Source organism: Oncorhynchus keta, chromosome 26 (genome assembly GCF_023373465.1).
Source record: "Oncorhynchus keta strain PuntledgeMale-10-30-2019 chromosome 26, Oket_V2, whole genome shotgun sequence".
Taxonomy (NCBI): domain Eukaryota; kingdom Metazoa; phylum Chordata; class Actinopteri; order Salmoniformes; family Salmonidae; genus Oncorhynchus; species Oncorhynchus keta.
In genome coordinates this window covers 26841116-26866947 of record NC_068446.1, presented here as the reverse complement: position 1 = coordinate 26866947, position 25832 = coordinate 26841116, and the positions used below count along the sequence as shown (strand labels likewise).

General features: G+C 47.2%; 1 protein-coding gene across 7 annotated transcripts in view; it reads left to right on the top strand.

The window, feature by feature from the left end:
* The window catches only part of LOC118359172 (nuclear factor 1 C-type-like), a 151500-nt gene that overhangs the window by 84428 nt on the left and 41240 nt on the right, over window positions 1-25832 (top strand). For 6 of the 7 annotated variants that reach the window (XM_052480466.1, XM_052480464.1, XM_052480467.1 and 3 more), the window contains exons 3-6: window positions 6941-7012; window positions 7347-7421; window positions 12508-12631; window positions 25053-25177. In XM_052480466.1, coding sequence (XP_052336426.1) covers window positions 6941-7012; window positions 7347-7421; window positions 12508-12631; window positions 25053-25177 — 396 coding nt within the window. The remainder of the gene's footprint in view (window positions 1-6940; window positions 7013-7346; window positions 7422-12507; window positions 12632-25052; window positions 25178-25832) is intronic. The other variant, XM_052480468.1, reaches the window with a different exon arrangement.

Below are 25832 nucleotides of genomic sequence, written 5' to 3'. Positions count from 1 at the left end.
TTTTTTGGTATCGTGACACTATTTGACGGCACCCTGACCTCTACCCTACTTGACTTTGTAGCTGTCATCACATTCTCTCTCCCTTCATCCTTCTCTGTGCTTGCGTCTCACTTTTTCTTCTCCAGATCCCTGTATGTTCTTCTGTCTGTTTTACGGTGGGCTGGTGCAGTTTATCAGGTTGAGAGCTGTGCGGTGTGTTTGACAGAGGTGACTTAGGGCTCTCCTCTGCTCAGTTCTCCTCAGCGTAGCCTCTCTCTCTCTCTCTCTCAGACTCCATATAGAACACTTCAGTGCTCCAGCACATAAAAGGATGGCTGCGTCAAATTAAAGTCAGTACTGCAGCGCCTGATTCTCTCATGCTCAGCATTTTTTTCTGAATGAATTAAAAGGAGAATGCTCTCCAAGCTGACTGAGGGTTCTATAATTCTGCAAAGACATTCACTTGTGTAATCAGGGCGAGTGACCCTCACTGTGTATGTTTCAACAACAACCCAGCTTTAGGCTAAAACTGTAGGAAATTCTACCTTGAAATATATAGTACAAGCAGGATTAAAGCAGCCATCTACCAGCCAAGCCAGTGCAGTCAGCAGTTGCTTTGTTTGCAAGAGAGGTTAGCTATTTTGAATATAAATTAGCCTCTGCACCTTATTCTGAATAAATTCGGATTAGTTTAACAACACCATGGTTAGACCATTTGGCCAATAAACGTTTTCCGTGGAATTGGTTTCTATGTGGATTCTGGTCCAGCAGGCCAGTCCTCTTCTATTTGGTGTCTCCCATTCTAAATATTAACCAGGGAGTTTGTGGGTAGGGAGGGCTGCTGGGGCTGCCCATGCAGATTCAGACTGTCTGCATGGGCTGAAATGGAGGGGGGAAGAAGAGAGGGAGAAGACGTGCAAGCAAAAGGAGGAAAGAAATGGAACAGATAGGGAAAGAAATGGAACAGATGGGGAAAGAAATGGAACAGATGGGGAAAGAAATGGAACAGATGGGGAAAGAAATGGAACAGATGGGGAAAGAAATGGAACAGATGGGGAAAGAAATGGAACAGATGGGGAAAGAAATGGAACAGATAGGGAAAGAAATGGAACAGATGGGGAAAGAAATGGAACAGATGGGGAAAGAAATGGAACAGATGGGGAAAGAAATGGAACAGATGGGGAAAGAAATGGAACAGATGGGGAAAGAAATGGAACAGATGGGGAAAGAAATGGAACAGATGGGGAAAGAAATGGAACAGACGGGGAAAGAAATGGAACAGATGGGGAAAGAAATGGAACAGACGGGGAAAGAAATGGAACAGACGGGGAAAGAAATGGAACAGATGGGGAAAGAAATGGAACAGACGGGGAAAGAAATGGAACAGATGGGGAAAGAAATGGAACAGATGGGGAAAGAAATGGAACAGATGGGGAAAGAAATGGAACAGATGGGGAAAGAAATGGAACAGATGGGGAAAGAAATGGAACAGATGGGGAAAGAAATGGAACAGATGGGGAAAGAAATGGAACAGACGGGGAAAGAAATGGAACAGATGGGGAAAGAAATGGAACAGATGGGGAAAGAAATGGAACAGATGGGGAAAGAAATGGAACAGATGGGGAAAGAAATGGAACAGATGGGGAAAGAAATGGAACAGATGGGGAAAGAAATGGAACAGATAGGGAAAGAAATGGAACAGATAGGGAAAGAAATGGAACAGATAGGGAAAGAAATGGAACAGACGGGGAAAGAAATGGAACAGATAGGGAAAGAAATGGAACAGACGGGGAAAGAAATGGAACAGACGGGGAAAGAAATGGAACAGATAGGGAAAGAAATGGAACAGATAGGGAAAGAAATGGAACAGACGGGGAAAGAAATGGAACAGACGGGGAAAGAAATGGAACAGATGGGGAAAGAAATGGAACAGACGGGGAAAGAAATGGAACAGATAGGGAAAGAAATGGAACAGATGGGGAAAGAAATGGAACAGATGGGGAAAGAAATGGAACAGATGGGGAAAGAAATGGAACAGATGGGGAAAGAAATGGAACAGATGGGGAAAGAAATGGAACAGATGGGGAAAGAAATGGAACAGATGGGGAAAGAAATGGAACAGATGGGGAAAGAAATGGAACAGACGGGGAAAGAAATGGAACAGATGGGGAAAGAAATGGAACAGACGGGGAAAGAAATGGAACAGACGGGGAAAGAAATGGAACAGATGGGGAAAGAAATGGAACAGATGGGGAAAGAAATGGAACAGATGGGGAAAGAAATGGAACAGATGGGGAAAGAAATGGAACAGATGGGGAAAGAAATGGAACAGATGGGGAAAGAAATGGAACAGATGGGGAAAGAAATGGAACAGATGGGGAAAGAAATGGAACAGATGGGGAAAGAAATGGAACAGATGGGGAAAGAAATGGAACAGATGGGGAAAGAAATGGAACAGATGGGGAAAGAAATGGAACAGACGGGGAAAGAAATGGAACAGACGGGGAAAGAAATGGAACAGATAGGGAAAGAAATGGAACAGATAGGGAAAGAAATGGAACAGACGGGGAAAGAAATGGAACAGACGGGGAAAGAAATGGAACAGATAGGGAAAGAAATGGAACAGACGGGGAAAGAAATGGAACAGATAGGGAAAGAAATGGAACAGACGGGGAAAGAAATGGAACAGACGGGGAAAGAAATGGAACAGATGGGGAAAGAAATGGAACAGATAGGGAAAGAAATGGAACAGACGGGGAAAGAAATGGAACAGATGGGGAAAGAAATGGAACAGACGGGGAAAGAAATGGAACAGATGGGGAAAGAAATGGAACAGATGGGGAAAGAAATGGAACAGATGGGGAAAGAGGCTATCAAAGTTTTTGTTTGCTGTAATATCTCTGCATTGGCTTTGTTCTTGTCGTGGTTTGAAATTTTAATTGAAGATGTGAAATTGATTGGGGCTGTTGAAGGGAGAGACGGAGAGAGATGGAGAGGTAAAATGAAGGGAGAGGGGTGAGCTCGGTAGCTCTGTTGCTGGGGCAGAACTCCATTGATTGGTTTGTTCTCTGACCTCAGCTGCAGTGAACTGAACAGTCTTTCCACAGAGAAACACGGAGACAGACTGCTGAGAAAGATTACAAGAGGGAGCCCCTGGTGTTATATCATGGCACAAGCACGAGATATCATTTTATTTATCTGCATTTTCCCATATTACTCCAAACTAGTAAATCATACGATATGCTTGAACTTACTACAACAATAAGTAAACTGTAGATATTCATGTTTTGGGGAATGTGTACGGTACTGTGGTTGAGAATTTAAAATGAGGGATATAAGTTCTATCCTATACCGAAGGGGGTGCCTTCCCACAGTGGTCTCACAGTACATCAGTAGAGCCTAGATGAGCTTTGCTGCAGCACGCTCAATTGTGCTATAGAAAGAACATTACTGTGATTAGCTTGTTACACACTAGAGAGGCTATCAGTTACACATTGGATTGACATTGACTGTTCTATTCCATTAGAGATTTTAAAGTAGACAATCGGTTTGATCGATACAAGGAAGCCATCTCCATACCAGAAGCGTGGCTATCGTAATGAATTAGTGTGTTATCGCTACATATTAAAGCCTCATAGTGGGTGGGTGGTGTTCATGAAGTTCTCCAGTACAAGGCATGTCTGTGATTCATATGAAGTGATAAGGGAACAGACAGGTCATAATTGTTTCCGTGTTTTGACCTATGTTGTTCCACTGTCACATCATCATAGCTTCGGTTCTCCTTCCTGCTGGAGAAACAGCTCCTCTCACCTGGTGACTGATGGGTAGTGGGTTTGGGAGAAGCCAAAGATTGTCTCTCCAAATCTGCCCAGGCACCATGGGAACTGTGAATAGATAGCCTTGCCTCAAAATCCCTAGCTTAGCTTCCTCTGGCCACTTCAGCCGGCAGTGTTGGCTTTAGCCAGCCCAGCCACTGTATTTACAATAATGTCATGAGATCAAAATGAAACCAAATACCGGGTGCATTGTAGAAATTCAAATTCACCAGCCTTGTGGTTTTCCTGTTATGGGAAAATATATACTGTACAAAGGGTTGTGTTACAAGAATCTCTCAGTTACGAGTATACTTGCAGCTTGGACCACATCTCTGGTAGTTTACTTCAGACAAGCATGTGTCCCCTGGTTGGACTGATGAGGGAAGCTTCCCTGTGCTTGTAATGCTGTCTGTTCGGTGTTGTAATTTAACTGTGACATACTGATTGCAGAGTAACTCAGCTAAAATGGTTAAGTCACTTGCATAGCAAAAATGTATTTCTCTCTCAAAACCCTCTCTCTGTGCATCTCTCTCCCCCTCTCTATTTCTCTCTTTCTTCCTCTCGTTCTCTCTTTCTCTCTGTCTGCCAACAACAATTAAATGGCACTGCTCTGTCTCTCTCTCTTTTCGTCTTTCCTCTGAAGGGGTGATTTGGCACAGGAGCATGCTGGCACTCTTCAACAGGGTTAGTTGTACTTTATGTGTTCTTTCTCTGGGCGAGAGAGAGAGAAAGAGAGGGGGAGGGAGAGAGTGAGTGAGGGAAAGAGAGATGGGAGAAAGAGCAATCTAAAATGGCTGCCAACACTAAAGTCCTCTGCACATGAAATGTCTGCCAAAATGTATGTTTAGTTTAGCGAACCCTGGCCAGAGAAATAACTTACTTGGAAAGAAAATAGCAACAACAAGTGCCACAACATATATATATATATATATATATATATATATATATATATTAATAATACATGTGTAACGATGAGGTCGGGAATATGAGGGCGAGGATAGAGAGAGAAAGAGAGGAGAGATATAGTTCAATTCTGAAAGTGTGTAATAACACATTTTCAAAGTGTTTATCTTGATCTTTTTCTTAAATAACAAGTTTAGGGACAAGTAGATCAATTTTTCCCTCATTGAACCCTGTTCAAGCTCACGACGGAACAGCTGCAATGGCCATTTATTATCCTATCTGACATTTATGAATTTCTCACATTTGAATGGTATCTCAGAGGTGTTGGTGATTTGTTCATTAACTCTTACAATCCTGGAATGATAAAACCATCAAAACAATATGACTTGAAAACACAAAGACACAATGTTAACAGTTAACAAAATGGCAGTCAACTACTTTCGGAGAGAAAATGGATGGTCTCTTGTTTCGGCCACGTTTTATTGCATCATCATGGCATCACCCCCCCCCCCAAACACCCTTACAAACCCATATATATTTTCAGAAATATGATACAGAAAATGCATTAACTATGTATTTGTTTTCCCCAGCAATGTCTTTGGGGGCATTTACGTGTCTTTGTGTGTGTGTGTGCCAGTCTCTCTCACCTTCTCTTGCTATAGTTCCCTCTTTATTTTGCTCTTTGTGCCAGGGATTTTGTCTGAGGGTGGCCTGCCTAGAATTCGCTGCAGCTTTTGGCAAGAGTGTTTTGAGTATTAAAGATAGCAGAGGAGAGAAACAATTGGAGAAGTTTCATTGGCAGAGTATGTCTGACTTGGCCAGTCAAATCAAGATGGCTGTTTTTGTTTATGTTTCTTTTTTGCAGTTTTTTTTCCGTTGTCTTTCTACTACAGTAGATTAGCCACAGAACAAACCACAGCCCAGAGGTTCGACCATACTCCTCAATCAGTCTGAATGCTGCCTGCCAATTCTTTAGCACATCGCCCCATGATAGTGATTATAAGCTTGAGCGCCATCGAAGTGGCTGTGGAAGAACGTATAAGGGGGATAAGGTAGAAATAATGCCATTCACTACAGAGCTTCATGGAGGAGACAGTCATTGCTACCTGTGTGGTGGTGCCGTCTGCTGTGGTTGTCACACATCGCAGTAGGGTGTCTGGCTCACTCGTCCAGTGTAGAGGGAAGTCCAGAGGAAGCTGGGTGCTCGTTCTACTGATGGGGGAGTCGGTGTGAAGACTACAACGAGGCGCTCTCTCCACAGACTCTAAACTCCAACTTGTGGAATGTGTGTGGCTTTGATCCGCTAGTGGAATCATGCCCATCTGATAGAGGAGGGCCCTATTTATTTACTCTGTCTACCGCTGTTCGCTTTGACTCGTTGTGGTAAATCTAGTATGCTGTGATTTCGCACTAAGAATCCCCATTCTGGTTTGTACTGCACTCCATTTATTTAGCTTGTATTATCTGCGTTTGCCAGGTTAAGCAGATATACAAGTAGATTGTATTGGATTGTGTGTCCTTGCCATTGTTGTGTTGCTTTATTGAGTGTACATTTTGGCAGAACAAAAAGATTAGCCTGCCGAGTGGCGCTGCGGTCTAAGGCACAGCATCTCAGTGCTTGAGGCGCCACTACAGAGACCCTGGTTCGATTCCAGGCTGTATCACAACCGGCCGTGATTTGGAGTCCCATACGGCAGTGCATAATTGTTGAGGCTGCAGGTAGCCTAGTGGTTAGAGTGTTGGACTAGTAACCGAAAGGTTGTAAGATCAAATCCCTGAGCTGACAAGATACATCTGTTGTTTTGCAGTTAACCCGCTGTTCCTAGGCTGTCTTTGTAAATAAGAATTTGTTCTTAACTGACTTGCCTAGTTAAATAAATAAAAACATTGAGAATCTATTTAGACTTGCCAAACAAGGCAGTTTTATAATGAGCGATATTCATCATGTTTCACATTTTTGTGGCAGGCCAATTTATTTTTCTGAAACCACACTGGTTATAATAGCTTTAGCACTATCTATAAACGTTTACATCAATATAGTACTTATTTGATATTTGTCCCATTATTCCTCACTAAATGTGTTCATTTTTGTAGACTGTGTCTAACTACTTAATCACCCTCAAATGAGCCTTTTACATGGTAGAAACTGAAACCAATTATGTTGGGTTTAGACTTATATATCCCCCCACCCCCTTTTTCTCTCTTTCTCCCCCCTCTCTCTTCCTTTCCTTCCCTCTCTTCAGAGTCAGAGCAGAGCAGTAGCCCACGCACAGGTATTGGGTCAGATCAGGAGGATAGCCGAGCTGCCACCATGGGTAAGGGGCCCCATCGACTCGCACACACATCCAAATACCAAACACACAATGACATATTCATACACATTTACACACTGCCAGACAGTGACATAAGCACTGAGCTCGTTATTCATCTAGCACACGCAGTACCTTTCACTGTAATATTTGGAATCCAATACATTCCAAGTTGCTGTTAGGCTCAAACATGATGGGCATGTGCTTTACTGGCTTGCTGATACTCTGCCATGTGTTGTGTCTTTGTCTTGTGATGTCTCTTGGAAGTGAGAAGTTACTGTAATGTTTGTTGTGTTATGTCACAGAACTCTCCATGGTGACTCATCTCTGTGTTTTCCAGATGCTCCTGAGTTTCAGGAAAGCTTTGTGACATCAGGAGTTTTTAATGTAGCAGAGCTGGTGCAAGTGTCCAGAAGTAAGAATTTACACCTTTTATTTAGCTACGTGTGTTTTTTTTTATACATATTTGTGGTTGAATGGATGTGAGTGAGTGTGTTGGTGCATTATCATCTTTTTGTTACCGTTCTTTCTTAAAACGTCATGTGTGGCTGCTTTCCTTATAACTCCCATAACTTACACAGCAACATGCTTAGGAGCTGGACATGTGTCACATAAACTATGGTGATTCAAGTTCTGACAGCCCTCTTCCGTGAAAAATGAGCTAGCTCACAAACTCTGGCCCTCAGGCAGCGGGTGGAAACTCCCAGCCTCTCTGGCAGCAGTCACTCCGCTCCCCTCAGTAGCTCAGCCACTAGTCTCTACATGGCTGCCTGTTCTACTACTGCTATTCAACCGTAACCCCATCAGATGGATACACAGAGGTAGGAAACACATGGATGGTATAACAGCCGAGGTGACACAGATGGTCGGGAACATCCAGGTCCAGGATTTGCGTGAGATACTAACGTAATCCACTTACAGCATTAATCACAGTCAACATGCAGAGTAAACCCCTCCTTACTGTCTACACCCCATCAGACACTCAATATGATTTCTGACCGGGAATCAGATCATAGGGCTTTAGGATGACATTATTTAGGACTTCCTCATCACTCATGTTGTTTTATCTGTCTCATGGTGGATTGTGGATTGTGCAGATGTTTTATCAATTTAATATGTTCTACTCACAATGCCAAGGCTGCGTGTTCAGTCCTGTGTGCTTTGAGCTTTGTGATTGGCTGGGGATGCTGTGCTCACCAGGCCTGGCGTTAGTGAATTAGGGCCACATTAACACAGCCCCCCACATGGCCAGCCTCTAATCACTTTGTATGAATAACCATCGTCTCCCAGGCACACAGACCCCACTAGTCACCACCTGAGACCTCTATTCACTTACCCTCCAATCTGAGTCATCATTTACATATGTTATTTCATTATGTTTAGAATTGGAGTTTAATCAGATTTGAAAGGCAGCGCAAGTGAAGGGAGCTGAAGGGAGTGAAGCTCACCCATCTGTCATATGTAATTGATCACGCTTTCGTTTTCCACAGTGATAATGCCTTCCTCCGAAGGGTCTTCATCTTTCATTCAAAATAAATACTCTTCAGTATGAACGACAAGCTCTGATGAGCGTACATTCACTCACACACCGATTTGAAATACTTTTATTTGAATCCACTACAAAAAAAAGGATCCAATCATTTCAAAGGTCCCTGTATTCATGGCACTCAAAAGGTACAGGAAGCCAATCCTTCTCCAAACAGCTCGGCTGCCCACGACAACTGAAACAGAGTAGTACATAGCCAATTGCTTTGCCCTAGTTCTTGTCAGGCCCACCATCTGGAGACCACGCACTGCAGGCCTGTGTACGTGGCCAAGACTGCCAAATATCAGCACCGCCTTCTTGTACCTCCACCCGAGGCTGTCCAAGAGTGCCGCGAGAGGCGGATACTTCCGCAGCTTCTCGGCAAAGGCCTGCTCCATGTAGCCGTAAAATGAGCAGACCACTTCCAAAATGAGCACCTCTTCCTTACCTCCCCCCACAACAACAATATCTGGCGTATTTGGCACACAGGAAAACACATGAACATCAAACCAGCTTCCCTTTACACAAGAATGTTTCTGCATGTGTGCTGTTGGTGAGACGTCTCGCTGGCGATCAGGTCAATAAGGCAGTCATGTCTAGCAATGTACAAATCCTTGAATGAACACAAGCCATTCACAACATGGGCATTAGATTTGACTTATGTAGAAGACAAAATGGGTACCAGAGTGCTAGATTATATTGTGATGGTATATGTAACTTGCAGCCTTGCCTTAACAGTAAAGGTGAGAATGCTCTCGCCAACGGCAGCATTCTGGTACATGGAATGGGAGACAGAGTGGTCAGCACAGTCCAGAGCAGTGAATTCCCCTGCAGCCTCAGGCCAGTCCAGTGTGGTCAGTAGCGGCATCCGTCTGATACCAAGGATTGTTGTCCTATGTCACTATTGTCAGTGATTTATGTTCAATGGTGAAGACAGGCATGGTGGGTGGAGGGCCGGATCTCCATTGACAGACCACCTCTGTCTTGGTGGTGTTGATAGACAGTCCCATCCTGCTACAGACCCTCACAGCCATTACAAGGACGGACTAAACGTCTTCCAGAGTGTGGATCACAAGAGCACAGTCCTCAGCCTAAGCCTTTGGTGGCTGCTTGGATCCTCCTGATGTTGAATAGGTTTCCATCCATCCTGAAGTCCACCGCATCCCCGCTGCTGTCCTCAAGCTCCTTGTGAAGAAGCTGGGTGACACATAGGAGAAAGATGTTAAAGAGGACAGGTGCCAGCACACAGCCCTGTCTCACACTGATGCTTACTCCAAAGGGCAATGACTCCTGCCCTCCTATGGCCATTGGAGCCATCAGCCCATCATGGAACTGGAAAAGGATGTTGACACATTTGTCTGGACAGCCACATTTGAGTAGAATGCCCCATAGTAGTTCCCTGCTCACAGTGTTGAAGGCCTTGGAGAGGTCGACAAAGGTCATGAAAAGGTCCTGATGTTGTTCACGGTACTTCTCCTGGAGTTGCTGTGCCGCGACTATCATGTCGACCGTCTCCTGTTCTTTTTGAAGCCGCATTGTGACTCTGGCAGCAGTTCCTCTGTGATGTTTTTCACCAGCCTGTGTAGCATGACCTTGGCCAGGACCTTGCTAGCAAAAGCCAGAAGGGATATCCCCAGGCTGCTGCCGCAGATGGACTTGTCAGCCTTGTTCTTACCTCAGTCTACTTTTTGATCTTGAGGGAACAGAAAGCTGATAACACCTCACACACACACACACACACACACACACACACACACACACACACACACACACACACACACACACACACACACACACACACACACACACACACACACACACACACACACACACACACACACACACACACACACACACACACACACACACACACAGCTGATGTAGAGTGCTGTAGCTATAATTATCTAAACTAAATGAGTGAGTTATTATGATGCATAGGGAACACATTTGACATTGCACCTGTCAAACTGGCTCTCTGTTTTGACATTACACCTGTCAAACTGGCTCTCTGTTTTGACATTACACCTGTCAAACTGGCTCTCTGTTTTGACATTACACCTGTCAAACTGGCTCTCTGTTTTGACATTACACCTGTCAAACTGGCTCTCTGTGTCACGCCCTGACCTTATTATTATTTTGGTTAGCTCAGGGTGTGACAAGGGTGGTTGGTTTAGTTTTTGGATTGTCTAGGGTTTTTTGTCCTGTCTAGGGTTTTTGTAATTCTATGGGGTTTTTGTATGTCTAGGTATATGTAGGTCTATGGTGGCCTGAATTGGTTCCCAGTCAAGAGGCAGCTGTTTATCGTTGTCTCTGTTTAGGGATCCTATTTAGGTTGCCATTTTCCATTTTGGTTTTGTGGGTTATTATTCTGTTTAGTTGCCTGTTCGCACTAGTCATATTTCTTCACGGTTCGTTTTGTTGTTTTGTTCAGTGTTGCATTAGTTTAATCAATTATAATGTACACTTATCACGCTGTGCCTTGGTCTCCTCCTTATGACGACCGTGACACTCTGTTTTCACATTACACCTGTCAAACTGGCTCTCTGTTTTCACATTACACCTGTCAAACTGGCTCTCTGTTTTCACATTACACCTGTCAAACTGGCTCTCTGTTTTCACATTACACCTGTCAAACTGGCTCTCTGTTTTCCATGTGGCATTTTGACTGACTAATTGGAATAAATGTAGAAGTTAAAGACTTCAATTAACCACCTGCCAACTGGCCTCTCCTGGGGAAAAGACTGCTAGTTCAGATTCACCCCCCGACTCCCCAAATCCTCAGCTGCCCATGGCGCTATGCTATAAGAACTATCACCTGCACCTCTGTTTATGTGACACATTCACATTTGGTTTTCATGTCACAAAATCCACAACACTTGTATCATGTATTTACACTAATATTGATGCTCGCGTTTTGCCCCCAAGAGGCGTTGATTTAGATTTTAGACTACATAATTAGTTATTTAACTAATCGGTTACTTTTAAGTGCACTCCATTTACCCAGGCCTCATGTGGGATGCATATCCTAGGAGACATTAGCCGCCTTTTAGAGAGGATGAATTCTCCACTGACCTACTTTACCAGTGTAATTAAACAGAGCAGAATGTGTTGTAATTACTGAGCTTGTTTACATCACCACGGCTATCCAGCTCAACTATAGAAATAGAATCCCTCACATGAATGGGGATTCCTGTTCTAATAATTCAATTTCTATGCTTTCAACCCCCCCTGCCCGTGTTCAGTTCCCTCCCTGGTTACTCTTCTTTGGCCAGAGGTTCCTGTAAGGTGCACGTGAGGGAATTGCTACACTGGAGATCCATGAATCCTCCTTTTGTGTTGTGTTCTCCAGCGTCTCAGTACAGTGTGTAGTCAGGGAGAGATTGATCGCCGGGGGATCTGTAGTGACGCCATCCCACTGTTAATAAGCATACCTGCCCTAACAAATGGGCCATTGTTCTCCGAGCTCACTGTGTCGCCCCCACTGCTCGGTACAATACAGTACATACTAGTGTAGTATAGTGCAACAACATCTCTGTCCACTCCAGCCAGACCACAGCACAGCAGCAGGCAGCCTTTAATGCACATGGATATATAAAGTACATTAGTGGAAACCTGAGACAGGAAATGGGGTAAAGGCTGATAGATGGCTACGCAGCCCCAGACCCATAATTCCACATTCTCCTGCTCTTGTCCCGAGCGTTGAAGTATGGTAGCAGACTGCAGCTGGGACTGTCCACTCTTTGAAGCAGTTACAGAGAAAGGCACACAGATACAACACAACATCTTTGCTCACACAGCGACACAATTCTTCAGCGGCGATGTATGAGTGAGCTTGAGGATGGTGCTACATGTCCTCTATGCAGATGTTTGAGTATGATTCCATGGATAATTGCATGTTTAATTGACAGTAATGTACAGTGTGTGACATGTTCCTCCCCTGACTGATCTGTCCCCTCTGTGTGTTTGTTGCATGCAGCTCCGGTGGTGACCGGGGCAGGCCCTAACTTCTCCCTGGGGGAGCTGCAGGGGCACCTGGCCTACGACCTCAACCCCTCAGGGGTGGGCATGAGGAGGACCCTGCCTAGTACCTCCTCCAGTGGGTCAGTACCAGCCCCAAAACACACACATGCACACAATCTAGACTGGAAATGTACAAACTGCATACACTACAAAGGCACAAACTCGCGGCACCGTACACTTCTTGAATTAGTGTTGATATTACTCTACCCTGTGAATACACTCACATTCAGATTGTTCAAATTACATTCCAGGTTAACATGAGCCTTACATAAATGAACGGCTGGATGTGCCACCACTTGAGAGGAAGACTGCGTTTCTTTTTTCATGGGTGCACAGAGAGCAGTGTCCTTTTGCTGAAAGCACAACACTTTAACTAACAGAACAATGGCTGTTCCTCAGGTGACTGCAGGCTGTGATTTATCTGGACGTGTACACCACTGACAAAACACCAGCAGTGATTTATTGTGTAATTTGTCACTGTAAAAGGCAAGTAAAGCTGGGACAAAATGAGACTGTAAATGAACTGGTTTACCTGAGGGTCCTGGAGCTACTCAGTTTTCTACCGGTCACTTTCAGGTTGCTGTTTTCGACCCACTTGTGTACTGTGTGTGTGTGTGTGTGTGTGTGTGTGTGTGTGTGTGTGTGTGTGTGTGTGTGTGTGTGTGTGTGTGTGTGTGTGTGTGTGTGTGTGTGTGTGTGTGTGTGTGTGTGTGTGTGTGTGTGTGCTATCGCGTCAAATCAGCCTCTAAAGTCCATTGTGCACGAAATGACGATGTCGAGTAATATTAAACATCATTGAGGTAGCAAACGTTTAATCTAGAGTGCAGAGGATGGTTCCTGCGAGCAGAGGATGCACCCGCGAGCGGACAGGTCAGTGGAGAGAGCAGAGGATGCGAACCGCGAGCGGACAGGCCAGTAAAGAGAGCAGAGGATGGGCCCGCGAGCGGACAGGCCAGTGGAGAGAGCAGAGGATGCGAACCGTGAGCGGACAGGCCAGTGGAGAGAGCAGAGGATGCGAACCGCGAGAGGACAGGCCAGTGGAGAGAGCAGAGGATGCGAACCGCGAGAGGACAGGCCAGTGGAGAGAGCAGAGGATGTGCCCGCGAGCGGACAGGCCAGTGGAGAGAGCAGAGGATGGGCCCGCGAGCGGACAGACCAGTGGAGAGAGCAGAGGATGGGCCCGCGAGCGGACAGGCCAGTGGAGAGAGCAGAGGATGGGCCCGCGAGCGGACAGGCCAGTGGAGAGAGCAGAGGATGCGATCCGTGAGCGGACAGGCCAGTGGAGAGAGCAGAGGATGCGAACCGCGAGAGGACAGGCCAGTGGAGAGAGCAGAGGATGCGAACCGCGAGCGGACAGGCCAGTGGAGAGAGCAGAGGATGCGAACCGCGAGCGGACAGGCCAGTGGAGAGAGCAGAGGATGCGAACCGTGAGCGGACAGGCCAGTGGAGAGAGCAGAGGATGCGAACCGCGAGCGGACAGGCCAGTGGAGAGAGCAGAGGATGCGAACCGCGAGCGGACAGGCCAGTGGAGAGAGCAGAGGATGCGAACCGCGAGCGGACAGGCCAGTGGAGAGAGCAGAGGATGCGAACCGCGAGCGGACAGGCCAGTGGAGAGAGCAGAGGATGCGAACCGTGAGCGGACAGGCCAGTGGAGAGAGCAGAGGATGGGCCCGCGAGCGGACAGGCCAGTGGAGAGAGCAGAGGATGGGCCCGCGAGCGGACAGGCCAGTGGAGAGAGCAGAGGATGCGAACCGTGAGCGGACAGGCCAGTGGAGAGAGCAGAGGATGCGAACCGCGAGAGGACAGGCCAGTGGAGAGAGCAGAGGATGCGAACCGCGAGAGGACAGGCCAGTGGAGAGAGCAGAGGATGCGAACCGTGAGCGGACAGGCCAGTGGAGAGAGCAGAGGATGCGAACCGCGAGAGGACAGGCCAGTGGAGAGAGCAGAGGATGCGAACCGCGAGCGGACAGGCCAGTGGAGAGAGCAGAGGATGCGAACCGCGAGCGGACAGGCCAGTGGAGAGAGCAGAGGATGCGAACCGCGAGCGGACAGGCCAGTGGAGAGAGCAGAGGATGCGCGCGAGCGGACAGGCCAGTAAAGAGAGCAGAGGATGGGCCCGCGAGCGGACAGGCCAGTGGAGAGAGCAGAGGATGCGATCCGTGAGCGGACAGGCCAGTGGAGAGAGCAGAGGATGCGAACCGCGAGAGGACAGGCCAGTGGAGAGAGCAGAGGATGCGAACCGCGAGAGGACAGGCCAGTGGAGAGAGCAGAGGATGCGAACCGCGAGCGGACAGGCCAGTGGAGAGAGCAGAGGATGCGAACCGTGAGCGGACAGGCCAGTGGAGAGAGCAGAGGATGCGAACCGCGAGCGGACAGGCCAGTGGAGAGAGCAGAGGATGCGAACCGTGAGCGGACAGGCCAGTGGAGAGAGCAGAGGATGCGAACCGCGAGCGGACAGGCCAGTGGAGAGAGCAGAGGATGCGAACCGTGAGCGGACAGGCCAGTGGAGAGAGCAGAGGATGCGAACCGTGAGCGGACAGGCCAGTGGAGAGAGCAGAGGATGGGCCCGCGAGCGGACAGGCCAGTGGAGAGAGCAGAGGATGGGCCCGCGAGCGGACAGGCCAGTGGAGAGAGCAGAGGATGCGAACCGTGAGCGGACAGGCCAGTGGAGAGAGCAGAGGATGCGAACCGCGAGCGGACAGGCCAGTGGAGAGAGCAGAGGATGCGAACCGCGAGCGGACAGGCCAGTGGAGAGAGCAGAGGATGCGAACCGTGAGCGGACAGGCCAGTGGAGAGAGCAGAGGATGCGAACCGCGAGCGGACAGGCCAGTGGAGAGAGCAGAGGATGCGAACCGCGAGCGGACAGGCCAGTGGAGAGAGCAGAGGATGCGAACCGCGAGCGGACAGGCCAGTGGAGAGAGCAGAGGATGCGAACCGCGAGCGGACAGGCCAGTGGAGAGAGCAGAGGATGCGAACCGCGAGCGGACAGGCCAGTAAAGAGAGCAGAGGATGCACCCGCGAGCAGACAGGCCAGTGGAGAGAGCAGAGGATGGGCCCGCGAGCGGACAGGCCAGTGGAGAGAGCAGAGGATGCACCCGCGAGCGGACAGGCCAGTGGAGAGAGCAGAGGATGCGAACCGCGAGCGGACAGGCCAGTAAAGAGAGCAGAGGATGGGCCCGCGAGCGGACAGGCCAGTGGAGAGAGCAGAGGATGCGAACCGCGAGCGGACAGGCCAGTAAAGAGAGCAGAGGATGCACCCGCGAGCGGACAGGCCAGTGGAGAGAGCAGAGGATGCGAACCGCGAGCGGACAGGCCAGTAAAGAGAGCAGAGGATGCACCCGCGAGCGGACAGGCCAGTAAAGAGAGCAGAGGATGGGCCCACCAGGGGACAGGCCAGTGAAGAGAGCAGAGGATGGGCCCGCGAGGGGACAGGTTAGTGGAGAGAGCAGAGGATGGGCCCCCCAGCGGACAGGCCAGTGGAGAGAGCAGAGGATGGGCCCGCCAGGGACAGGCCAGTGAAGAGAGCAGAGGATGTGCCCGCGAGCGGACAGGCCAGTGGAGAGAGCAGAGGATGCGCCCGCGAGCGGACAGGCCAGTGGAGAGAGCAGAGGATGCGAACCGCGAGCGGACAGGCCAGTGGAGAGAGCAGAGGATGCGAACCGCGAGCGGACAGGCCAGTAAAGAGAGCAGAGGATGCACCCGCGAGCAGACAGGCCAGTGGAGAGAGCAGAGGATGGGCCCGCGAGCGGACAGGCCAGTGGAGAGAGCAGAGGATGCACCCGCGAGCGGACAGGCCAGTGGAGAGAGCAGAGGATGCGAACCGCGAGCGGACAGGCCAGTAAAGAGAGCAGAGGATGCACCCGCGAGCGGACAGGCCAGTGGAGAGAGCAGAGGATGCGAACCGCGAGCGGACAGGCCAGTAAAGAGAGCAGAGGATGCACCCGCGAGCGGACAGGCCAGTGGAGAGAGCAGAGGATGCGAACCGCGAGCGGACAGGCCAGTAAAGAGAGCAGAGGATGCATCCGCGAGCGGACAGGCCAGTAAAGAGAGCAGAGGATGGGCCCACCAGGGGACAGGCCAGTGAAGAGAGCAGAGGATGGGCCCGCGAGGGGACAGGTTAGTGGAGAGAGCAGAGGATGCACCCGCGAGGGGACAGGTTAGTGGAGAGAGCAGAGGATGGGCCCGCCAGGGACAGGCCAGTGAAGAGAGCAGAGGATGGGCCCGCCAGGGACAGGCCAGTGAAGAGAGCAGAGGATGGGCCCACGAGCGGACAGGCCAGTGGAGAGAGCAGAGGATGGGCCCGCCAGGGACAGGCCAGTGAAGAGAGCAGAGGATGTGCCCGCGAGCGGACAGGCCAGTGGAGAGAGCAGAGGATGTGCCCGCGAGCGGACAGGCCAGTGGAGAGAGCAGAGGATGTGCCCGCGAGCGGACAGGCCAGTGGAAAGAGCAGAGGATGTGCCCGCGAGCGGACAGGCCAGTGGAGAAAGCAGAGGATGTGCCCGCAAGCGGACAGGCCAGTGGAGAGAGCAGAGGATGTGCCCGCGAGCGGACAGGCCAGTGGAGAGAGAAGAGGATGGGCCCGCGAGCGGACAGGCCAGTGGAGAGAGCAGAGGATGTGCCCGCAAGCGGACAGGCCAGTGGAGAGCTTGCAAGAGTTACTTTGAGCGAGCAGAACATCATTGCCGCAGATCTAAAAGGAAAATGTCTGAATCAAAAAATATAGAACTGTAAGCAAAGAAACATGGTTCAAACGTGTACAAAATAAATGTGAAAGCATCAAATTGTCCTCTAACAATAGTCATCGGTCTTTGTCAAGTTCTCACTCTCAAATTGCTCAGGTCTTGGAACCTTTGGGTTTCAATTCAAATGTTTTTCTCGATTGGATTTCAGGGGGCAGAACCTGCTACATTAACAGAACAGAACTAGTGCCAAATAATAGAATGTAAACTAATTTCATTAACCAGCTAAACCCAGGTTAACATGTCATCAGGATACACACAGCATTCAAAGGAGGACTGAGGACAAAGCAACGGCATGCATTCACCAAACATTTAACTGAGGAAAACAAATTTGTTTTATAGTAATTGTCTGAACTACCATTGTCTATCAAATTATTTCAATTTGGCATTGGAAGTTGTATTGAGTACAGGCAGTAATACAGGAGTCAAAATGTATAGGGAGTCTCAGATCAGATGTTATCAGCAATTCAGAGCCATCTGGGGAAAGAGCACAAGTAGAACAAAGATATATGTGCTGCAAACCGATAAAATGTATCATTCAAGGTCAGATTTCACCTAAAACAATGACACGAGCTCTGTCCCAATTAATCTCAGCTTAACTCCTCACTTCCTCTCTACTCAAATGTTTCTGAAAACCAATTGGAGGTCAGAGGTGAGGAACCTAGGGTCCTCTCCTCTGATGGTGTTTTAGAACGAGGCACGTAAAAAGGATGCAAGAAATCGAGGAAAGATAAAATAGCACAGATCAGTGACATGTTTGCCTCAATATGATATGTCAGACGTCACTATGTGGGAGCACGCCCCTATCCACATTGACAGGACCACAGTGGAAAGGTGAAGAGCTGCAAGTTCCTCGGCGTACTGACATTCTGAAATGGTCCACCCACACAGACAGTGTGGTGAAGAAGGCACAACAGCGCCTAATCCCAGGAGGCTGAAGAAATTTGGCTTGGCCCCTAAGACCCTCACAAACTTTTACAGATGCAAAATTGGGCTGTATAACCGCCTGATACGGCAACTTCACCGCCCAAAACCACTGGAGGGTGGTGCAGTCTGCCCAGTGCATCACCGCCTGCCCTCCAGGACACCTACAGCCGCCCGATGTCACAGGAATATCATCAAGGACATCATCCACCTGAGTCACGGCCTGTTCACCCCGCTATCATCCAGAAGGCGAGGTCAGTACTGGTGCATCAAAGCTGGGACCGAGAGTCTGAAAAACAGCTTCAATCTCAAGGCCATCGGACTGTTAAATAGTCATCACTAGCCAGCTACCACCCAGTAACTCAAGCCTACACCTTAGAGGCTGCTGCCCTATGTACATAGACGTGGAATCACTGGTCACTTTAAATGGAACACTAGGGAAAGGAGGATACCTAGTCAGTTGTACAACTGAATGCCCTCAACTGAAATGTGTCTTCCACATTTAAACCAACACCTCTGAACCAGAGAGGTGCGGGGGGCTGCCTTACTCAACATCCACGGCTCCTGGGGACCAGTGGGTTAACTGCCTTACTCAACATCCACGGCTCCTGGGGACCAGTGGGTTAACTGCCTTGCTCACGGGCAGTACAACAGATTTTTACCTTATCAGCTCAGGGATTCGATCCAGCAACCTTTTGGTTGCGCTAACCACTAGGCTACCTGCCGCCTAATCACTTTAATGTTTACATACTGTTTTACTCATTTCATATGCATATTCTGTATTCTACTGTATTTTGGTCAATGCCACTCCAACATTGCTCGTCCTAATAATTATATATTTCTTAATTCCATTCTTTTACTTTTAAATGTGTGTGTATTGTTGTGAATTGTTAGATACTACTGCACTGTTGGAGCTAGGAACACAAGCATTTCGCTACACACACACAATAACATCCTCTAAATATGTGTATGTGACCAATACAATTTGATTTGAGCAGAGCAGAGGTGTACAATCCAGGCCCTTCGTCAGTGTTATTGATGAACAAGAAACCTTCTTTAGAACTTTAGTTAAGAAACAGATAGATGAGCATACAGGTATGTTTAAGGTGCCATACCTCTAGCTCCTTGGTGCAGCTGATAGGCTAGATGGAGTTGGAGAAGGTCTTGACCAAGCTCTGGCTGTTCTCCAGACAGCGGTAACGCTGGAACGTGTCCCCGGCACTGTTGGTGGCCACTTCCCCTCCCTCAGAACCTGTGAAGATCTCCAGGTTCTTACAGTGGGGCATCAGCACAATCTGAAGAGAAGACAGAAAGATACAGAGGATTGAAGTAGATTTAGTATGGAGTCGAAGGGCTGAAGCCCAACTTAAAATCCTGTAGCTTGAATTTTTATTCAGGTGACATCAATGCATGATTTACACAAACGTCTCAGTTGTGTCTAGGTGTTTAACAGTTTGTGTGTGTGTGTGTGGGGGAACTAACCGAGTCAATGCATTGGGCACTGGACATCCCTGAGTGCAGAGTAGAGGGGCAAGCTCAGACGAACAGTGTAGTCCATCCCTGCCTCGAAACACTGGTCTAGAGAGAGAGAGAGAGAGAGAGAGAGAGAGAGAGAGAGAGAGAGAGAGAGAGAGAGAGAGAGAGAGAGAGAGAGAGAGAGAGAGAGAGAGAGAGAGAGAGAGAGAGAGAGAGAGAGAGAGAGAGAGAGAGAGAGAGAGGAGAGAGAGAGAGAGAGAGAGAGAGAGAGAGAGAGAGAGAGAGAGAGAGAGAGAGAGAGAGAGAGAGAGAGAGAGAGAAGGGCATTCTATGCCATCAAAAGAAACATAAATTTCAACATACCAATTAGGATTTGGCTAAAAATACTTGAATCAGTCATAGAGCCCATTGCCCTTTATGGTTGTGAGGTCTGGGGTCCGCTCACCAACCAAGACTTCACAAAATGGGACAAACACCAAATTGAGACTCTGCACGCAGAATTCTGCAAAAATATCCTCCGTGTACAACGTAAAACACCAAATAATGCACGCAGAGCAGAATTAGGCCGATACCCACTAATTATCAAAATCCAGAAAAGAGCCATTCAATTCTACAACCACCTAAAAGGAAGCGATTCACAAACCTTCCATAACAAAGCCATCACCAACAGAGAGATGAACCTGGAGAAGAGTCCCCTAAGCAAGCTGGTGCTGGGGCTCTGTTCACAAACACAAACACACCCTACAGAGCCCCAGGACAACAGCACAATTAGACCCAACCAAAAAGATAATTACTTAACACAAAAAACAGAGCAAACTAGAATGCTATTTGGCCCTACACAGAGAGTACACAGCGGCAGAATACCTGACCACTGTGACTGACCCAAAATTAAGGAAAGCTTTGACTATGTACAGACTCAGTGAGCATAGCCTTGCTATTGAGAAAGGCCGCCGTAGGCAGACATGACTCTCAAGAGAAGACAGGCTATGTGCTCACTGCCCACAAAATGAGGTGGAAACTGAGCTGCACTTCCTAACCTCCTGCCCAATGTATGACCATATTAGAGATACATATTTCCCCCAGATCACACAGATCCACAAAGAATTTGAAAACAAATCCAATTTTGAAAAACTCCCATATCTACTGGGTGAAATTCCACAGTGTGCCATCACAGCAGCAAGATTTGTGACCTGTTGCCACGAGAAAAGGGCAACCAGTGAAGAACAAACACCATTGTAAATACAACCCATATTAATGCTTATTTATTTTATCTTGTGTCCTTTAACTACTTGTACATTGTATATATATATATATATATATACATATATATATATATATATATATATATATATATATATATATATATATATATATATATATATATATATATAATATGACATTTGTAATGTCTTTACTGTTTTGAAACTTCTGTATGTGTAATGTTTACTGTTCATTTTTGTTGTTTTTCACCTTATATATTCACTTTGTATGTTGTCTACCTCACTTGCTTTGGCAATGTTAACACATGTTTCCCATGCCAATAAAGCCCTTGAATTGAATTGAATTGAATTGAGAGAGAGAGAGAGGGAGGGAGATAACAAAACACTGCACTAAATCACACGCAAGTAAAGTGTATGCAAACAAAACACGGGCCTGTAATGCAAGGTGTATACAGACTCATAGTACTGTAGACTCATACACAACACGTACTGTATATCCTACACTACACACTACACTTGCATATACAGACCCATTACTCTCACGCACAACAACCATACACAGAGAGCAGGACTAGGTGTGTGTTTAGCAGGATCCAAGATGGAGGAAATGTTTGAGATGGGACGCATCACCTCCTCCCACTGGTCCAGTAATTATGCACAATGGGTACATAGACATTGGAGTTTGATGCCCCTGGTCAGGACTCCACTGTGGAAGGTGGAGGGATACATATGTCCTGAGTTGTGGAGGGATACAAACTGTATGTCCTGAGTTGTGGAGGGATACAAACTGTATGTCCTGAGTTGTGTATGGATACAAACTGTATGTCCTGAGTTGTGGAGGGATACAAACTGTATGTCCTGAGTTGTGGAGGGATACAAACTGTATGTCCTGAGTTGTGTATGGATACAAACTGTATGTCCTGAGTTGTGGAGGGATACAAACTGTATGTCCTGAGTTGTGGAGGGATACAAACTGTATGTCCTGAGTTGTGGAGGGACAAACAAACTGGAGGGATACATATGTCCTGAGTTGTGGAGGGATGTCCTGAGTCGTGGAGGGATACATATGTCCTGAGTTGTGGAGGGATACAAACTGTATGTCCTGAGTTGTGGAGGGATACAAACTGTATGTCCTGAGTTGTGGAGGGATACAAACTGTATGTCCTGAGTTGTGGAGGGATACAAACTATATGTCCTGAGTTGTGGAGGGATACAAACTGTATGTCCTGAGTTGTGGAGGGATACAAACTGTATGTGCTGAGTTGTGGAGGGATACAAACTGTATGTCCTGAGTTGTGGAGGGATACAAACTATATGTCCTGAGTTGTGGAGGGATACAAACTGTATGTCCTGAGTTGTGGAGGGATACAAACTGTATGTGCTGAGTTGTGGAGGGATACAAACTGTATGTCCTGAGTTGTGGAGGGATACAAACTGTATGTGCTGACTTGTGGAGGGATACAAACTGTATGTGCTGACTTGTGGAGGGATACAAACTATATGTCCTGAGTTGTGGAGGGATACAAACTGTATGTCCTGAGTTGTGGAGGGATACAAACTGTATGTGCTGAGTTGTGGAGGGATACAAACTGTATGTCCTGAGTTGTGGAGGGATACAAACTATATGTCCTGAGTTGTGGAGGGATACAAACTATATGTCCTGAGTTGTGGAGGGATACAAACTGTATGTCCTGAGTTGTGGAGGGATACAAACTGTATGTCCTGAGTTGTGGAGGGATACAAACTGTATGTGCTGAGTTGTGGAGGGATACAAACTATATGTCCTGAGTTGTGGAGGGATACAAACTGTATGTGCTGACTTGTGGAGGGATACAAACTATATGTCCTGAGTTGTGGAGGGATACAAACTGTATGTGCTGACTTGTGGAGGGATACAAACTGTATGTGCTGAGTTGTGGAGGGATACAAACTGTATGTGCTGACTTGTGGAGGGATACAAACTGTATGTGCTGACTTGTGGAGGGATACAAACTGTATGTGCTGACTTGTGGAGGGATACAAACTGTATGTGATGACTTGTGGAGGGATACAAACTGTATGTCCTGAGTTGTGGAGGGATACAAACTGTATGTCCTGAGTTGTGGAGGGATACAAACTGTATGTGATGACTTGTGGAGGGATACAAACTGTATGTCCTGAGTTGTGGAGGGATACAAACTATATGTCCTGACTTGTGGAGGGATACAAACTGTATGTCCTGACTTGTGGAGGGATACAAACTGTATGTGATTTGTGGAGGGATACATATGTGCCAGTTTGTGTAAGGCACAATGTTGTTTTAAAAGAGGCAACTATGGATAATAATTGAGCCAAATAAATGATAACATACTATGTGGGACTGAGGCGAGTTGTACCAGTCCACGCCACTCGTCAGTCAGTATGGCTCAGTATTAAACAGCCTGCTGTCATTCCATGCCCAACCCTCGTCTGGAGAGCTTCATCCCTTACCTAAACTGCTTGTACACATTCAGGATAGAGCCATCCTCTGTATAGAACCATTGTTCTAACCAAATAGACAGCAGATGGTCAAAGTCAAGAACATGTCATCCTCTCTACTTGACAAATGTCCTAACAACAATGACTCCATTCAACGTCAAAGCAATTAGAGGAACTCTCAGTACCACTAAGGTACGGGTAGAAGTCATGTTTAGGAAATCCCCAGAGTGCTGTGCATAGTGGAGAGCCAAGGTACTTGAAACAGAGTATCTTCTATCTCTGTCAGCTAAGCAGAGAATAACTTAACCACCGCATAGTGAAAGTGGGCCTGGATGGAGAAAGGGATAAAGGGATGGAGAGAGAAAAGATGGTTAGTCATTCTCTCATTGTAACTGCAGAAAAACTGCTAGATTAAAAGTAATAAAATCTGTATCTCAAAGTATTCTGCTAATTATGGCTTTGTGGCTGTGTTAACTAGGGCTGTGGTGGTCATGAAATTTTGTCAGCTGGTTATTGTCATGCAAAAGACTACCGGTCACACGGTAGCTGAGAAATAAATATAACAACACTTATTTCACTCCAAGCATCAACCAGTGTTTGAGGAGAGTGATCTCGCTGTGCGAGAGGTGATGTTCCGCTAAAACAATGTTAAAAATTATTTTCAAATGTATTTATTTGTATGACATTTTTTCTCTCCAATTTCGTGGTAGTTCCGATCTTGTCTCATTGCTGCAACTCCCCAACGGGCTCGGTCAAGACATGCATCCTCCAAAACATGATCCACCAAGCTGCGCTGCTTTTTAACACACTTCTTAACATACACTTAACACACTTCCTCCGCACCAATGTGTCGGAGGAAACACTGTTTGACAGGTGACCGAGTCAGCTTGCAAGTGCCCGTCTCGCCACAAGGAGTCGCTAGAGCGCAATAGCCAAGGAAAGCTCCTCGCCCAAACCCTCCCCTAACCCGGATGGCATTGTGACGATTGTGCACCGCCCTATGGGGATTACGGTCATGGCCGGCTGTGACACACCCCAGGCTGTAGAGGCACCTCAGCACTGCGATGCAGTGCCTTAGACCACTGCGCCACTCGGGAGACCCGATATTCTGCTCAAACTCTGTATGCCATGGGCTCTCCGACCCTCTGTCCAGAGTGCATATGAGGAGATTACCGTGACTCAGCGGTCACATGGAGTTTTACTGCGGTCATGACTGCCAGTGTGGCGGTAATACAGTCACCGCAACAGCCCTAGTGTTAACTAGTGACGACCATGTTCATTGGCTCTAATTGTCACCTGTAATAAAATTATAGCAAAAGATTGCAGTTGTGAGAGCATGATTTTAGGGTGTGAGAGGAGAAATCCATGTGAGCATGTGGTTTATTTGTGAGAGCTCAGTAACTTCTGAGTCTTGACAAAACAGAACAAAAATCTCTGCTCGTGAATGAAAATTTCTGCGTGCGGAAATGATGTGCCCACGGGACCTCTGCGCTCTCGACTCAGTGTCTGCTCGCTCAATGATGTTTCATCTTCACAGCTCCATTTTGCGTGCAATGGACTTTAGAGGGTGTAGTTTTAGTGTACATACTTTAGACACTGTACACAGTTTCCACCAGGAGCTCTCCATGTTTCACATTGCCTTCCCCTTATTTCCTCTTCCCTCTCTCCCTCTGTTTGACATCCAGGAGTAAGAGGCACAAGTCGGGCTCCATGGAGGATGATGTGGACACCAGTCCTGGAGGGGAGTACTACACCTCTCCCAACTCCCCGGCTAGCAGCTCCCGCAACTGGCAGGAAGACCTGGAAGGAGGTGAGCATCCCTTCTGGTCATCCACACAATCTCTTAGATATTGTATAGTTTTGTCCAAGGAGAGTGTTTATTGCTCATCAGTTAGTACTGACGTATTCATTCAGTCATGTTGAGGACACTGGCTATCCTCCAACTCTTCAGTGATAACAAAGGGTGTCTGAGTTCTGGTGTCCATCTTTAATTTTCTTTATTACGGGTATCAAGAAACATTCATAATCACCGTGGGAAAACAGCTGAAATATCAGGCCATACTTTCACTTCAGGTACCTTGAAAGCTACTGACACAGTGCAAAAGAGCAAAAGAACAAATGACAAATATATCATATTATGAACTGCTGCACAGTAAGCCTTGGCCGCGAAATACGCGGCTTCAAATTTCCCAAATTGAGCCTGACGTCGTAATTAATTCATGAACCAACACTTTTTGTGAAAGTCGACAAAAAGCCAAGTGGACCAGGGTACCTTGGAGCAGTATCCACAGATGCAACGTCGCAGTAGCTATCTTCTTTCTTTCCTCTCACCTCAGGCTCACGTACCAGTTTGCTAGTATGGAATGATTTTCCTAACAAACATATCTAGCAAACAGTAAAGCTACTGTGTACCTCTCATCTAGATTACAAGCAATTGTTTCAAGATGATTGTTTAAAGCAGTATT